Here is a 15182-nt window from a genome sequence, read left to right as displayed (position 1 = left end):
CAGTGTTTCTACACTGCCTTAATTAAAGCTACATTCCGTAGGTTTTTGGTCCCTCCCAACGCGGAGGGAATTGCAACGACGTCCAATCTATGTCGTACGGCCTGACTACACCAGAAAACGTGCGCGTATGCGTGCACTGTCTGCGTGTGCGAAAAGCCCCTGGCTACACCAAGGAGGGGGTATATGTGCGGGAGACCAGAGAGTCTGTGTACAAAACGCATAGGCGTATGTACAAAATGGAACCGATCCTATTTTTACAGCATGCGTATCCGTGGTTTGCGCTATCTGTGCGCCTGGTGTAGCCGGCTGAATTGATATACATTGGATCTATCCAAAACGTGCATGCGCATACGCCCCGCATACGCACGGACGCGCGCAAAACAGCTTGGTGTAGCCCAGCCGTAACGCTTCGTATTCGCTTTGCATTTGTCCATTTCCTCCCGACACATAAGATGGAATCTCAACGACGTCCAATCTATGTCCTAACGTTTCGTCATTCGCTTTTGCATTTGTCCCGTTTTTTTTTTCCAGACGGTGGCACCGTTCGAGCGCCGGAACTTCCCCATGTCGTCGGACCCGGAGCCCGAGCCCCCGGAGGCGGCGGACAGCGAATCCATCGGCCAGCGGATGATGATGCGCAGCATCTCGGCATCCTGCCGGGCCCCGCCGGGCTTCGGCCGGATGGACTCTGACGACATGGACTTGCCTTGCGAGGACGACAGGCCCAAACTCAAGGCCTCCGGCGCTCACCGATGAATGACTTTTTTGCAAGCTTGAGGGTTCCCCTTCATCTTTACCCCCCCCCCCCCACCCCCTCCGGTCACAACAGCTCTCACTCCCCCGTCCAACGACCCACCCACCCACCCCAAACCCCCTTGGGCCTCTCTCTCTCCTCTCTCTGGCATTAACAAGCAGAACCTCAAAAACCGAAGTTTAAAAAAAGATGTTAAAGGGTTCCTGTTGTTTGATATTCAAACATCAGTCTAATACTTTTTTCACAGTTTTTAGTGAATATTATGGAGATAGAAGCCTTTTTTCCCCCCCTCTCTACACCTCGTTTTTGTCACAGGAAAGAAGAAGAAAAAAAAAAGAATAAATGTTAAAAAAAGGATAAAAAAGTATAAAACAAATGTGTTACAAAAAATGATTTCTGTAGTAGGCTAAACAATGTACATGGGGGTGGGGGGGGGGGGGCTTAGTGGTGTTTCATACGTGGCGTGTACTCTCGTAGCGCACTATGTAGCGGACTCCTCAAAGTATGGCCAAAGGGTGTTTTCTATTGACTAGTTTGCTTGTAATTCCCATGTACATTTTTAGTGGAGTGACAAATAACAAAACAATAAAAAATATCCTCACATCCTGAACCCACTCCCTTTTAGCCCCCCCACCCCATCCAAATAAAAACAGGTACATTTTTTGGGATGTGGTGTCCTTTCTCTCCCCCCGCCCCCTCCTTCTAAGAGGTCGCCTGAAATCACCAGAGCACTTCTTTAACTGCCAAGTCCAGTTTTATTTGTTTTGTTTTTTTCCGTTGGTTTGCGTTCTTTTTGTTTGTTTCATTCCTGACACGTTTCGTTTTTTTTATTTTTATTCGTATCTTTATGTCTGTTCCAAACGCGACACATTCTTTTGTGTTTCGTTTTTTATTTGTTTTTCGAATGATAAATCATTCCTTTTTTCAAATCTCTTTACGGAGAGCATCCAAGCTCCTCTTTTCTCCCGGGTGTTGGCTTTGTCAGGGAGGGGTGTCACAAGAGGACTTGGGTGTCTACACAGCACTTGCCCCCAACACACACAGAGAGCGCTGCTGCATGCCCCCAAACATGCTAATGCTAGTCATAATTACAACGGCACACACAAGAAGATTTCCACGGGCAGGAAATGCAGGCTGACGGAAGGATTCTAGCATCTGCTGTTTTCACTCCCTTTTCCCCACATTGTTGGTCAACAAAATTAAAATCACGGCAAAATATGGAAATAATGTAGGGGCTCCACAAGGCACCACGGTGTGAGTGCGCACACATCTGACAATTTGCAATAGGCTATATGCAAAGCAGCCATTTTGGGAGAGAAGTCGGGTCGCTTCTCACTTCCTTCACAGGTGTTACTAATTATACTAATGAAGGCTCTGTTCCATTCCGGTATACTGTTCATGTTGGCTCACTGGAAACACTGTTTGAAAGTGTGGTCCAGTTGACTCCTTAAAAGGTGTGTAACTCTTGAGAGCATACAAATGGAACCAAATGGACCCTTACGGGTCCATTTGGTTCCATTTGTATGCTCTCAGAGTTATGGGGGTCCTTGAAATAAAAGGTTTGAGAACCACTGTGCTACATGAAACGCAACAGAGCCTTCATTAGCATCATTGGTAACACCTTTGAAGGAAGTGAGAAGAGACCCACCTTCTCTCCAAAATGGCTGCTGTGCATATAGCCCATTGTGCACGTTAACAATGGACAGAGTTTTTGTTTTTGTTTTTGTTCTGTTTTTGTTTGTCCTTTTTCTGGCTCAACTTGACAAGAATAAGAAGTGTTCTCTTGCAAAACATGTAGCAGCTCTTACTTAGCTAGAAGCCACCCCAACCTCAGGTTTTACAAATTTAAGGGAATATTTTCTGATGCTGAGAATATTTTCAAACGGGGTCAGATTGATCTGATCCTCGAGACTGCTTTGTTGCAAGATTTTGTTTTTTGCCACCCCACGAAGTTCATAACCACACTATTTGCCCCCTTAAGTAACTAATAATTGCTATGCAAAATCTATGGTTGTATAATTTTACACCTGTGTTTTTATGCCACAGTCATTCAATCAGTTTTCTTTCTTTCTTTTCTAGTTAAGCAAGATGTCAATGTACCTGTTCGATTGTCGCAGCAGTTAACCTAATCAAAAGCAGAATTGTTTTTTTGTAAATAGTACCATTAAAACATTTATGTTTAACTTGGCACAATTGTTTCAGACTCAACTTCTTTTGTACACTGTACATATTAGAGACAACACGTTCAGCTTTATACAGAGGGTGATTTGATAGCGTTTATTTTCAAATACACATACAGCAACAAGAATCATCATAAACCAGTTATTGATTAAATCCACAATAACGAGAACGATCACATTTTTCACAACTGTACAGCATCAAATAAAGAAAAAAAAAGAACCAAAAGGTGATGGAAGATTTGTTACTGCCCAAAACCCTCTCCCAATAGTAACCACACTATCCAAGAGAACCGATGAACCACAACCACAGCCCATCCCTTAGCAATATATCTTTACACCATGTCACTTTGAAATAACGTCACTGGGACTTAACCTCCCTCGTACAACATCATACTGTAGCTCTCGTATCCATCCTGCATTCTAAGGCAGGGGTCTTCAACGTTTTCAGGCCAAGGACCCCTTAGTTGAGAGAGAGATGAAGCAGGGACCCCCACCAACCTTTTCATAGATTCCATATTGTTTCATCGTTTGACAGCACGATCGTCAGTGTATTTTGGATTCATGTCAATTTGTGTTTTCAGATATTTAACCACTTGAGCCGTCATTACCTAATAAACTTGACCTTTTACTCAGTCTTTTACCTTTTATTTAGTCTGCTCTTTTTCCCCTCTACGCCAAACCTCTTTGCCGAAAGATCTGCTATTTTGTGGCTACAGTTCTCAGAATATGGACAGACACTAGGGTTCGAGTTGTTAATATAAAAAGGATTGGAAGATTTTGGAGGACCCCCTAGGGGTCCCGGACCTCCTGTTGAAGACCCCTGTTCTAAGGTGAACGTTGTATTAGTGATGGGGAAAAAAACATAACCAAGAACTTAGCATGCAGATTATTGTGTTGCGAGCACACCCTTATATATCCTTCGTGCCTGCTCTTTTGCTGAGCCCACGTCTGAATATTAACAACTTGGCCGTTATGTTGCGAAACATACAAGATGTGGGGGGCAAATTGTGGGCTGCAAGTCATTTTATTTTTGCCAGTTTGCCTTTTATCGCCACCTATAGGAAAACAGTCGTTCCTTAACCACTTGAACACCAGGCATGCCCGTTCCGGGGAGCTTGTAGATCGGCTATTGTTGGCAAATGTAGTGTTAGGCGGGGGGGGGGGGGGGGGGAACGGCAGTCCGAGTGACTTTTACTAGCAAAGGGAGGGTTTAAGTCATACATGGGCAACTGGCCGCCACATGTGGCCCCCACCTTCACTTGATGCGGCCCGCTGGTTAATACTGGAATACTGATATAATATTCATTTCAGCTGTTAAAATGCCAAACATGACCTGCTTTAATTCTGTCTATATTAGTAGCTTAATGACAAGCATAGTAGTGTTAAAATGTATTTCTTTTATGTCCAATGTAGGTATTTGTATTTAGGTTCATAAAGTTAACATGAGTATATAACTAAACGCGTTTGAAATTAATTCAAAAGAAGCAAAAATAGCCGATCTACAAGCTCAAAACGCATCGCAGCGCGATGCGTTTTGAGCTTGTAGATCTGTTATTTTTTTTGCTTCTTTTGTATGAGATACTAAATTAGAAAGTGACAAAGTAGGACGTAAGCAATATGCAATGTGGCCCTCTGGAGTGAAGGTGGACACATAGTGGCCCTCGCCATCATCAAAGTTGCCCACCTCTGGTTTAAGTGGTTAAGGTTATTTCCCATCTGCCCCCCCCTCCACATACTAATAGTACCTAGGTCTATGAAATATATTCAGTATGTCCATCCTAAGACGTTTACAAAGTAGATATTGATAGGATTATACAGTGATTTGGCAGAGTGAGTCCTCTCACATGAGGTGCATGCAAGAAGTTTGTATCTGTGATAGCGATTAAGGGAGTTTTAATAGTAGTGGTTAATCACCATAAGGGAAGACCGACACTCAGGTGAGACTTTAATGCTTTTTGTTCATATGAAGTATATTCGTAGTGTTTTCTATTAAGGAGCACATATTTTCGTTTCGGCCCGGGGGCCGTTACAAATCAAGGCCCCAGAGACATTCCTAAAAAGAAAAATACTTATTCAGAGTTGGCTGCATCAACTTTGCCAGAGCTACATATACTGTATATAGCATGGTTACAAACTATGTACTGCACTACAGTTCGTAAACCATGTGAAAATGAAGGTTTGGTCTCAAGCAGCCTACAGGCAATTAAGATTAATAAATGATCTTTGTTGTTTTTATGCATTATTCACCCTCGTGAATAATTCAGTGTAGGCCTACTCATATACCCGAGGGAGACTTTCCCACCGCGAAAATCCAAATCCTTTATCAATGCGTGTGCCCGATTCCTCCTGAAAGGAATTCTAATCCTTTTTTTCAATGCATGTGCCCAATTCCTCCTCCGTTAACTTCTCAACGCAGCCACGTTCGTCCATGCAAGTTGATTCATTCATATCTGTTAATATCGTCGTCGTCGGGTGGAAACCTTGTATCTCCAAGTTTCAAATGTGTACGTTCTTTCGCAAAGTTGCTTCATCATACAAGGCCGTCACACAAAGGTAGTGAAAACAGCAGATCTACAAGCACACAACGCCTCGCGGTGCGAGGCGTTGTGTGCTTGTAGATCGGCTGTTTACTTTTCTTTTTTAAATGATAAATGCAAAACGAACGGTTTTGGACATACAAGGTTTTCACCCGACAACGACGATATGTTTGATCCGTTGCAGTGAACAGCATACTTTTTGTCTCCCTGCCCGTTAGAATGTGAGCGCACATAAACACAGACTTTTTAATACTTGTCGTCACTAATAATGGACGCGACCCGGAATTGCGAGGGTCGCGCGCCGAACCTAAGCTCTTCCTAATTCGTTTTAAAAACGTTGGATATTTTGGCCATGACATTTACACTTGCGGTGCCTAAGTATATATATTTTTTTTCCACCTCTTAAGTCAAGCTTTAGCGCATGTACAGTAGAGCAGTAACGTAACAAATAAATTAACAACTTGACAGCAGCAGGCACGTTACAAATGTTTTCTCCATATCAAATACATGGCATATCCACAGAATACGATTATAAAAACTGCCCAACGCAAACCGCTATGTTCTATTTCAGTCATTTCTATCGTGTTGCTTTTAGTCCAGAAGAAGATATCGCGGTTGGGAGTACCTCGGTTTGCAGTGGATGTAAGGGGCACGCAAGACAGCAGTGAGGACAGAAAGCATGAGAACGCTACTTTAATCTAGCCGTAAATTATAACGCTTGTAGAGGACTTTTATTTTGAAGACACTTTCTCTACAAGCGTTATATAGAGCAGTGAAGTCATGACGTGACTCGCTCATCCCCCGGTTCCACGGAAGTAATTCTCTATGGAGAATAACATTGAGTCATCTTAAATCATCTCATATAAGCATTGTGGTCCAAAAATAAACAAACGGTCTTTGCAATATTGTCGGCGAGGTGGCTCTGTATGGTTTATGATAGTCTGTCACTCATAAGTGATAAAGTCTGTTTCTAGCGAAAATGTAACTAATTCGGCGACAGTAACATTAGCGTTTTCTCACCATCTGTTGATTCTTCATATCCATATGAGTCAAACCGCTGAGATAATTTGTTTATAATTGGAACACAGTTCTTATATGACGCGATATGAAAAAGGTCTATGGGAATTCAGAATGGGGGAAGAAAACCGCGAACCAGGTAGGATGTGTAAATTACATCACACTTTGGTCCAAGTGTAATCTATCGATTAGGAAGCTATAAGGAATGTTTAAGTCCATATCTTTCGAAAAAAGAAGTGTTTAACTCCAGCTTGTCTCGGAATCTCATTGCTTTTCCTCGTTTCCCCAAATGAGCGTAACTGCGCAACAGCGCCCCCTCTGGGGGCTCATTTGGAAATGCAGAGGAGATTCCGAGACAAGTTGGAGTAAAACACTTCTTTATTGAAAAAGATGGACATACACATTCATTAGAGCTTCCGAATCGATAGATTACACTTGGACCAAGAAGGTAAGCACCTTATATTTTGCATGTTCGGAGCAGTAAGGGAATCAAACGGGCTTACCAGCAGACCCCATATCTCTGTCCTTTATAACGCTTGTAGAGAGAAGGCGTCTTCAAAATAAAAGTCCCCCACGAGCGTTATCATTTATGGCTAACTTTAACCCATCTATTCATCACATCCCCTCTCCTCATCATCATACCCTGTAGCTTTGCTTCGTGTTCAATAGAAATCGCGAAAACCCCTTCAACGCGCACCCTCTGTTTTCCCCCCAAGTCGTTTTCTATGTATCAAAAAACCATCAGGGGGTGCCCATCAAAGATCATTTGCACACCGAAAACGTAACTCTCCTAAGGGGGTTAGCCTGTCACTGTGACAGTAGCATGAGTCTAAAAAAAAAAGGACGTTAGATTTACCAGGGTATAATGTCCAAAGAAATTCTAGAACCGCTCTTACAAGGGGGGCTTCGACTCTTTAAAGGGACACTTAAAAAAAAAAAAAAAAAAAAACGCAGGTACAAATAATGGCAGATAAGCTTTCAAGGGCCACAGGAAGAGAGAGGAGAAACACTGTAGCTTGACCTACTTCTTTTTTTTCTTTTTCTTCTTTTTTTTTTACCATTTTTTTTTCCTTTTTCTGAAAGCCTCCCTCTAACAACACCTCGAAGAACAGTTTTCAAATTGTTAGAGAAGGACAAAACGGTGACGACGGGGCGGGGGGGGGGGGGGGGGGGGGGGTAAAAGCGCAATAAACAAGAAGGTCCTGTGAAAATGACAAGAGAGAAAGGCATCACAACTCCTCTATATCGTGACGGTGTGTGTGTGTGTGTGTGTGTGTGTGTGTGTGTGTGTGTGTGTGTGTGTGGTGCCCGACGGGGGGGGGGCCTCGCTTTTATAGTTAAAACTTTTTTTTGAGCGCGCTCACAAGCCTTGCTTGGCCAGGGAGGCCGACACCTGGTCGGCGAGCGTGGAGAGCTGCGGGGAGTCGGCCATGTTGAGGCTGCCGGAGGAGGACACGGTGCTCAGCTGCTGGGGCGTGTCTTCCAGGGAGACGATCTCGGCGCCGTGGTCGGTGCGCGCCTTGGCCGTCTCGCGGAAGTTCAGCTTGTGGCTCTCAATCTGCGGGGGGGGGGGGGGGGAGTGGTGATATGTATGGGTGAGACATGAGCAAGGGGGGTGTCGGTTTGTGGCGTCAGGGTTTTGGCGCCCCCTGGCGTTCACATTTAATGGTATGTTCCAGTGGTTCTCATTTTGATTGATTGAAGTTTGCAGAGAAAAAGGTACAGTTTCATGATGGTACAGTTCACCGGTACAAGGTCAACTAAAAGGAGATCCTAGGAAAGCACTTGGCTTATTTACACAGGAAACCATTGAAGTATCTCATATAACATTGAATGACAGACGGATAGAACACAGTACTATGCAGTAGATATAGTAAAAAAGTAAATTAAAATAAAATAAACAGTGCAAAAAAATATATACAGTAGGTAAATACTGTATATATATTTTTTGCACTGTTTATTTTATTTTTATTTACTTTTTTTCCCCTCAATCTTTGAAATGTGAAGGTCTCCCCTTAACTCTGACAGTGTACAAATGGAACCAAATGGACCCTGATGGGTCCATTTGGTTCCATTTGTACACTGTCAGAGTTACAGACTTGTCAGGGTCAATTTTAGACCCCCACAAAGGAACCTAGAGAGTCCCTGAAAATCCACTTTGAGAACCACTGGTATATTCAGTTATTCAACCCATTAAATTGGTAGTTCACACTCAAAATGACCCTTTTATTTCCTATAGATTGAATAATTTGATTACAATAAATGTTACCCCATTGATTCCGGATGGGGACCCAAATGCATTCGAGTCCCCATCCGGAATCAATGGGGGTACATTTACTATAGTCAATGTTTTGTCTTAGCAATGCGACAAATACAAAAAATATATATTATTGAACTCAAGTCTCCATGGCATCAATGAGAAAAAAGTCATTTTGGGGGTGAACTACTCCTTTATGACCTGGAATTATTTTATCCTTTAGCTAGTGAAAAATGTTTCATGTGACATCTACGCGTGTTATAATTTAGACAAGCCTTTTATTGTTTAATGCAACCATTCATTTAACAACCCCTGTTTTGGGAACGTCATTGCAGGCCAACATTTTTCAAACATTGTCTCTTTTCGCCCCCCAAACAAATAGGGAAAATAGTTCTACAGCGAGAGCTTGTAGACCCACTATTTTTGCTATTTTAGAAATGGGGCCATATTTTGCCAACCCCCCATTTCTTTCTGAAATCACGCCTCTGGACATGAGCACTGGTTTCCGAGGAGCCCTGCTGGGGGGTTGACCCAAGCGTTTACACTGAATATGGTGGACTAGACCAGTGGTTCTCAACCTTTTCAGGCCACAAACCCCAAAATAACCATATTTTAACTGGGGACTCCCTCATCCTGACGAGCACTAAGAGTTGAGGCATTACATTCTGTATAACACGGTTCTATTGTGAAAATAATAGCCAAACTACATGCTCACAACGCCTCGCGTCGCGAGGCGTTGTGAGCATGTAGTTTGGCTATTTTCACAATTTCTGCCTCTAATATTTGACAATTTGGCCAATGTTTAATTTGTCATTTTAGAGGTATTAAAAAGTCCTTCAATTGTCACTTTAGAAATGTGCAGATACCCTCTATACACACTTAAAACTTTATGTTGGTTTGTTTACTGTTGAGTGAGAAAACAAGTTTGCACATTAAGTTAATCATCTGTGTGTGTCAAATCACTCGGGTCACGTTTTCTGTTGACACAGGGTAGTGAAACTGGGTTATATATGGTTTGGTTAAGTTATAAAGAGGCTGATTGCTTTTTGACAGGAAACGCAAATGTGGCTTCCCTTAACCAGAAATGTACTTTAAAAAATGATGATGGGATCTGATGTTATGAAATAAATGATGCTATAAAACAACCAAACAAAATGTCACACAGGAAACATGATTCTCGTGGGAGGGGGCTTGACGTGAGGTACGGAATGCAAAACATTGAGTCGTGGCATTTGTTTGCCAATTCACGCTTTGTTAGCCTTCTGGTTGGTCCCTGACTGACCAACCAGAAGGCTCTATCTGCCTTGTCCCGCCCTGGTTCCGCCTTTTTTATGTTGAATTTGCTCAAACATAATTTGTGGAGAAATAAAATCTTTTAAAAACATTCTGAGTCACTATACTGCCACTGAGCAGCTCCATTTTACTGAAACCAAGTTTGAAATGAGAATTGAATACACAGAATAACAATACAGAGCAACTGAATTACAATGGTAGTGGATGGAGTGTCCCACCGAATGTCCCACCGAGACATAGCAACCAATGGGTGTGAAGAGGGGCGGGACAACGGGTGGGACTTGACAAAGGGTGAATTGGGATTGGGGATATCCTTCTGTTCTTTTATCCTGCAGACACTTTACCAGTAAAGACAATTAATGTTACACATTTTGTGAGACTTAGAGCACCCTCTGGTGGAAAAGGTAGGCACATGCAGTCTGGTGTGCTTGACAATAGAAAATGGTTTCTGCTTTCTCATGTTGACAGGAGATCATTATTATCTCTACCTATTAGCTATTACACAGAGAACTTAGTAGTTATTTTGTGTGGATTTATCACTACTACCAGCTCTTGACACAGGCACGCACACACGCACGCACGCACGCACGCACGCACGCACACACACACACACACACACAGTGGCGTAAAGTAACTAAGTAGATTTAGTACAATTTTAAGGTATTTGTACTTTACTTGAGCATTTCCAATTTCCAATACTTTTACTTCTACTCCACTACATCTCGGATCTTACTCCACAACATTATTTGACATTTTTAGTTACTAGTGACTTTGCAGATATAAAGTATAATATTATAAAACATACACAAACCACTTTAGCCCTATTTTATACCATGGCTATTTGAAAATAGCTGATCTACAAGTTCACAACTTGACGACGCGTTGTGAGCTTGTAGATCTGCTATTTTCAAACCTTTTGTACTTTAAATACATTTTGATGCCAATACTTTCTTACTTTTACTCGAGTACATTTTGAATTCCGGACCTTTACTTGTAAGGGTGCCCTCACACCAAAATACGGGAGTGGAATCCGCGTTCCTCCAATGCATTTCAATGATAAGGGTGCCCTCACACCAAAATACCTTTGAGAGTGGAATCCGCGTTCCGCCAATGCATTTCAATGAGAAGGGAGCGTTTTTTGCAGAAATCCTCTACTGGCATGAAACCGCTTCACTCTCATTGAAATGCATTGGCGGAACGCGGATTCCACTCTCATAGGTATTTTGGTGTGAGGGCACCCTAACAGAGTATTTCTACATTGCAGCATTGATACTTTTACTTGAGTAAAACAATTTAGTACTTTTTCCACCACAGCGCACACGAACGCACGCACGCACACACACACACACACACACACACACACACACACACACACACACACACACACACACACACACACACACACACACACACACACACACAAAGGGTAAACTCCAAGCCAATGAAAGCCACAGTTGCTCAAAAAATGTCTCACCACACAACAAATATGTAGATTTTGTATCATGTCTTTTAGTGCTTAATTAGTCCCCCCAGGAATCCGCAGAGAAAAAGTCTTGATTCTGCGAAGAACATTCCTGATTCTGTGGAATTCTGCAGAGAACAATTCTTGATTCCGTGGACATTACAAAACAACCTAAAATTACCAGTTATCAAGCAAAAAATATATAGTTCTAATAATCAAGTAAAACCCTTCATGAAATAGCTACAAATAATTGTAATTAGTGGTTAGAATAATCGAATATTCGAATAATAATTTTTGAGAATAACAATCTAATATTAAATCTATTCTTTTTTTAATTGTTATTGTTTTTAATAATTACTTTCTGTTGCAAAGACTATATTGTCATCCAAACCATGCCCATAGTAACCACATTTTAAAGGATAGCCTACCTACTACCTAGTATGGGTGTAATATTTATTTATTCTCTTCTGCATTAGCATTGTTATTGCCAGGACCATAGAGGCATAGAGAGGAACTATAGTTCAGGCAGAGATGGGCAAAAATACATTGAAAAGTATTTTGATATAAATTACAAATACTGGGTCAAAAGATGTATCAAAATACAAAATATAAATACAGGCCTGAGAACGTATTTTGTATTTTGAAAATACATGAAATACATTTTATAAAAATTGATGCAATGATTAGTAATTTTATAGATTGATTGCCAAGTAATAAATTAATTGCCTCTCAGAATTTCTAAGAATAAATTGACCATACTATGGTGTTTGTCTTTGGAGCAGGCAGCCTAAATGTACAGTTTAAACCTTTGTGAATGTTTAAAATATGTCCATTTGAGAATAAAATGACATTGAAAAAGTATTTTGTATATATACTAGACCTGGAAGTATTTTGATACAAATTACATCCAATTTTTTCCATCCCAGCCAAATACAAACTACTAAATACAAAAAAGTATTTCAAATACATGTATTTCAAATACTGCCCATCTCTGAGTTCAGGACACAGTTTCTGTCAGGAATGTGAGACCATCCAGCATCAGTGCTAGCAGGAGGGAAGCTAAGCTATTCCCCCAGGCTCTGTATGAGGTGGCCACTGGCCAGAGCATGTACAAATCGTTTTATAATAGTAGTAATAACTACTCCCGCCGAATGGCCGAGAAATCCGCGGTGGTCGCGAATTCTGCGATAAATTCCGTGATCGCGGAATCACGGATTCCTGGGGGGACTACTTAATGTACATTTAGGTTAAAAAAACAGATATATTCAAATGCCTTGCCACTGTAAAACTTGCTGCTGTCACAATTATTAATGCAGAAAAACCCATTATCGGCTAATAACTGGCCAAACCGCCTGACTCGCCCACCACCACGGAACACAGCTTTCTTTCGGTTCAGTACTTACAGGAGTCCTCAATCTTTATGAGGGGGTTCATCAGGATGGGTGTGGGGGGGTTCTGGGGTGACTGTGGGGGGGTTACGGCAGGGGAGGGGTCGTACATGTCCCCACTTGAGCAGGTACTCCCTCCTGCCTCTTTCCCCTTCTCTCTCTACAGAGGAGGCCCCAAAAAAAGCATGCAACAAAAATACACGTGATGGAGTCAAAACATAAATCAAAAGTGCAACACGTTCACGTGTGAATAAAATAAACGTTTTTTTTTTTATGAACAATAATAATAAAAAATTGTAATGATATAAAACAGTGGTTCTCAACCTTTTCAGGCTGTGACCCCCAAAATAAACATATTTGAACTGGGGGCCCCCACCCTGACAAGCACTTTGAATTGTAGGTATTACATTTAATGTGACTCGGTTCCACAGATAAATATTGTGAAAATAGCAGATCTACATGCTCACAACGCCTCGCAACGTGAGGCGCTGTGAGCATGTAGATCTGCTATTTTTACAATGTTTACCTTTTGCTTATTTGACAGTTGGCCAGTTTGTTATTAAAACGGTCTTGAAAGTCCTTAAATTGTCACTTTATAAATGTGCAGATACCCTGTATACACTTATACTGTGTGTTGGTTTGTTTACCGTTGAGTGGGAAAAAAAGTACATTAAGCTAATCATCTGGGGACCCCACAAAATAATTTGGGGACCCCGACCCCAAGTTTGAGAACCACTGATATAAAAGATAATGAACAATGATAACTGAACGACGAACAAAAATGTATGATGAAAACGGCGGTTATTTAAGAATGACAGAAAGCACAAAAAATTTGAAAGAAATAAAGCAGGGTGAGGATTGAGCATGCAGCGACGGACAACCTCCGGGAAGGAAAGGAAGAGAGAAGGGGAGCAAGGCGACCATGCAGCCAAAGCCACCCAGCAGGCTCGGCACCGCACGTTCCTAGGCGTTGCACACGTTTGCCATCGAATCGTTGCATTTCAGTGGGAAACGGAGGCGACAAAACCCCTGAGACAAAGTTTGATTCGGGAGATGAAGACTAGCCTATCGGCCACTTGTACTGTTCGGCACCGATTTATACATAGTTGCTTACCAGCAGTATAAATAAGGTATTACTGTTATGCTATGAGCAAAATCATTAGAGAGATGTTCACGGAAAAGTGGCCAAGCGAAATGTCAGCCAAATAGGCTACACAGGCAAAGGTTTAGGCAGGGCATGCTACAAGAGAACATTTGAGTATCTGAGAAGAATAACAGTCTTTTTTTTCTTTTAATATACATATTTTTTGATTTACCAGACTGTAAACCACAAACTAGTCATTTTTTAATCTGTTAAATTGTTAATGCACACCCCCCTCATTTTGTTCAATTGTCTGTTTTAATGTTATCTGCTCCCTTTGTCTGCTGAATATTGCTTGTACGGACTTATACTGTTGTTCCACAAACTGTTGGAGATATACTGTTTTTCCAAGTATTATGTCTTATAATTCCTAATATATATATGAGTAAACAAATCTAATTCAACAAAATGAGGGGGGAGTGCATTGAGAATTTAACAGATTAAAAACTTCTAGTTTGTGGTTTACAGTCTGGTAAATCAAAAAAATATCTATATTCAATTTTTTTAAATATGGACTTTTCATCTCTGGTACTCATTTTGCTGAATATTATAACATAAAATGAACAGATAAGCCGCTAGTGCTAATAACAGTGATTTGAACCCGGGGGAGTATTTCGGTGTCTTACCCTCCTGGCTCCACCTCCTGGTGTGTGACCGACATTGTCAAGAGAGCCGATCTTGGATTGGACTTTGAATTCCATTTTCTCTGTCCTGATCTCGACATTTCCACCACCTGATTGTGAAAGACGACGACACATAAGCAACGTTTCAACATACCAGGTGTGACTGTCATTTGAACCCATTTAGATCCTGGAACGCATCATTACTTTATGCTTCAACTATTAAAAAATAGCAGATCTAAAGCTCACAGCGCAAGCTTGTAGATCTGCTATTTTTGAAAAATCAATCAAATGTGTGCAAGTCTTTGAATATTTTGACCCCACATATTGACCCGATTCTATAAATGTCTCCTGTTTCTATGTCAGTGGGGCTCAAACCTTTTTATGTCAGGGACCCCCAAAATGACACGCATTTGGCCACGGACCCCCATTTCAAAATATTTCGTTCCAGAGACCCCCAGAAGCAAAATTTAAGTTACAAATGTTTGCTTTAAAAATACATACTGTGTATTTAAAGATTTGCACACATTTTT

General features: G+C 41.4%; 2 protein-coding genes across 16 annotated transcripts in view; one reads left to right on the top strand and one right to left on the bottom strand.

Moving 5' to 3' along the window:
- kansl1a (KAT8 regulatory NSL complex subunit 1a) overlaps positions 1-15182 on the top strand; it is a 249505-nt gene that overhangs the window by 66229 nt on the left and 168094 nt on the right. For 5 of the 6 annotated variants that reach the window (XM_080747088.1, XM_080747091.1, XM_080747087.1 and 2 more), the window contains one exon: positions 532-2207. In XM_080747088.1, the coding sequence (XP_080603214.1) occupies positions 532-756 (225 nt within the window). In that variant the 3' untranslated portion in view covers positions 757-2207. Of the gene's footprint in view, positions 1-531; positions 2208-15182 lie in introns of those variants that run through there. The other variant, XR_013962968.1, reaches the window with a different exon arrangement.
- The window catches only part of LOC308303717 (microtubule-associated protein tau-like), a 59697-nt gene continuing 51450 nt past the window's right edge, over positions 6936-15182 (bottom strand). For 8 of the 10 annotated variants that reach the window (XM_080748191.1, XM_080748193.1, XM_080748196.1 and 5 more), the window contains 2 exons: positions 14656-14762; positions 6936-8046 (listed from right to left, as the gene is read on the bottom strand). In XM_080748191.1, coding sequence (XP_080604317.1) covers positions 7849-8046; positions 14656-14762 — 305 coding nt within the window. In that variant the 3' untranslated portion in view covers positions 6936-7848. Of the gene's footprint in view, positions 8047-12766; positions 13049-14655; positions 14763-15182 lie in introns of those variants that run through there. The other 2 variants (XM_080748195.1, XM_080748194.1) reach the window with 2 other exon arrangements.

The sequence above is a fragment of the Nannobrachium achirus genome (genome assembly GCF_963921795.1).
Source record: "Nannobrachium achirus genome assembly, chromosome: 18".
In the NCBI taxonomy this organism is placed as follows: Eukaryota; Metazoa; Chordata; class Actinopteri; order Myctophiformes; family Myctophidae; genus Nannobrachium; species Nannobrachium achirus.
The sequence above is the reverse complement of the archived record's forward strand: the minus strand, read 5'-3'. Positions and strand labels throughout refer to the sequence as shown.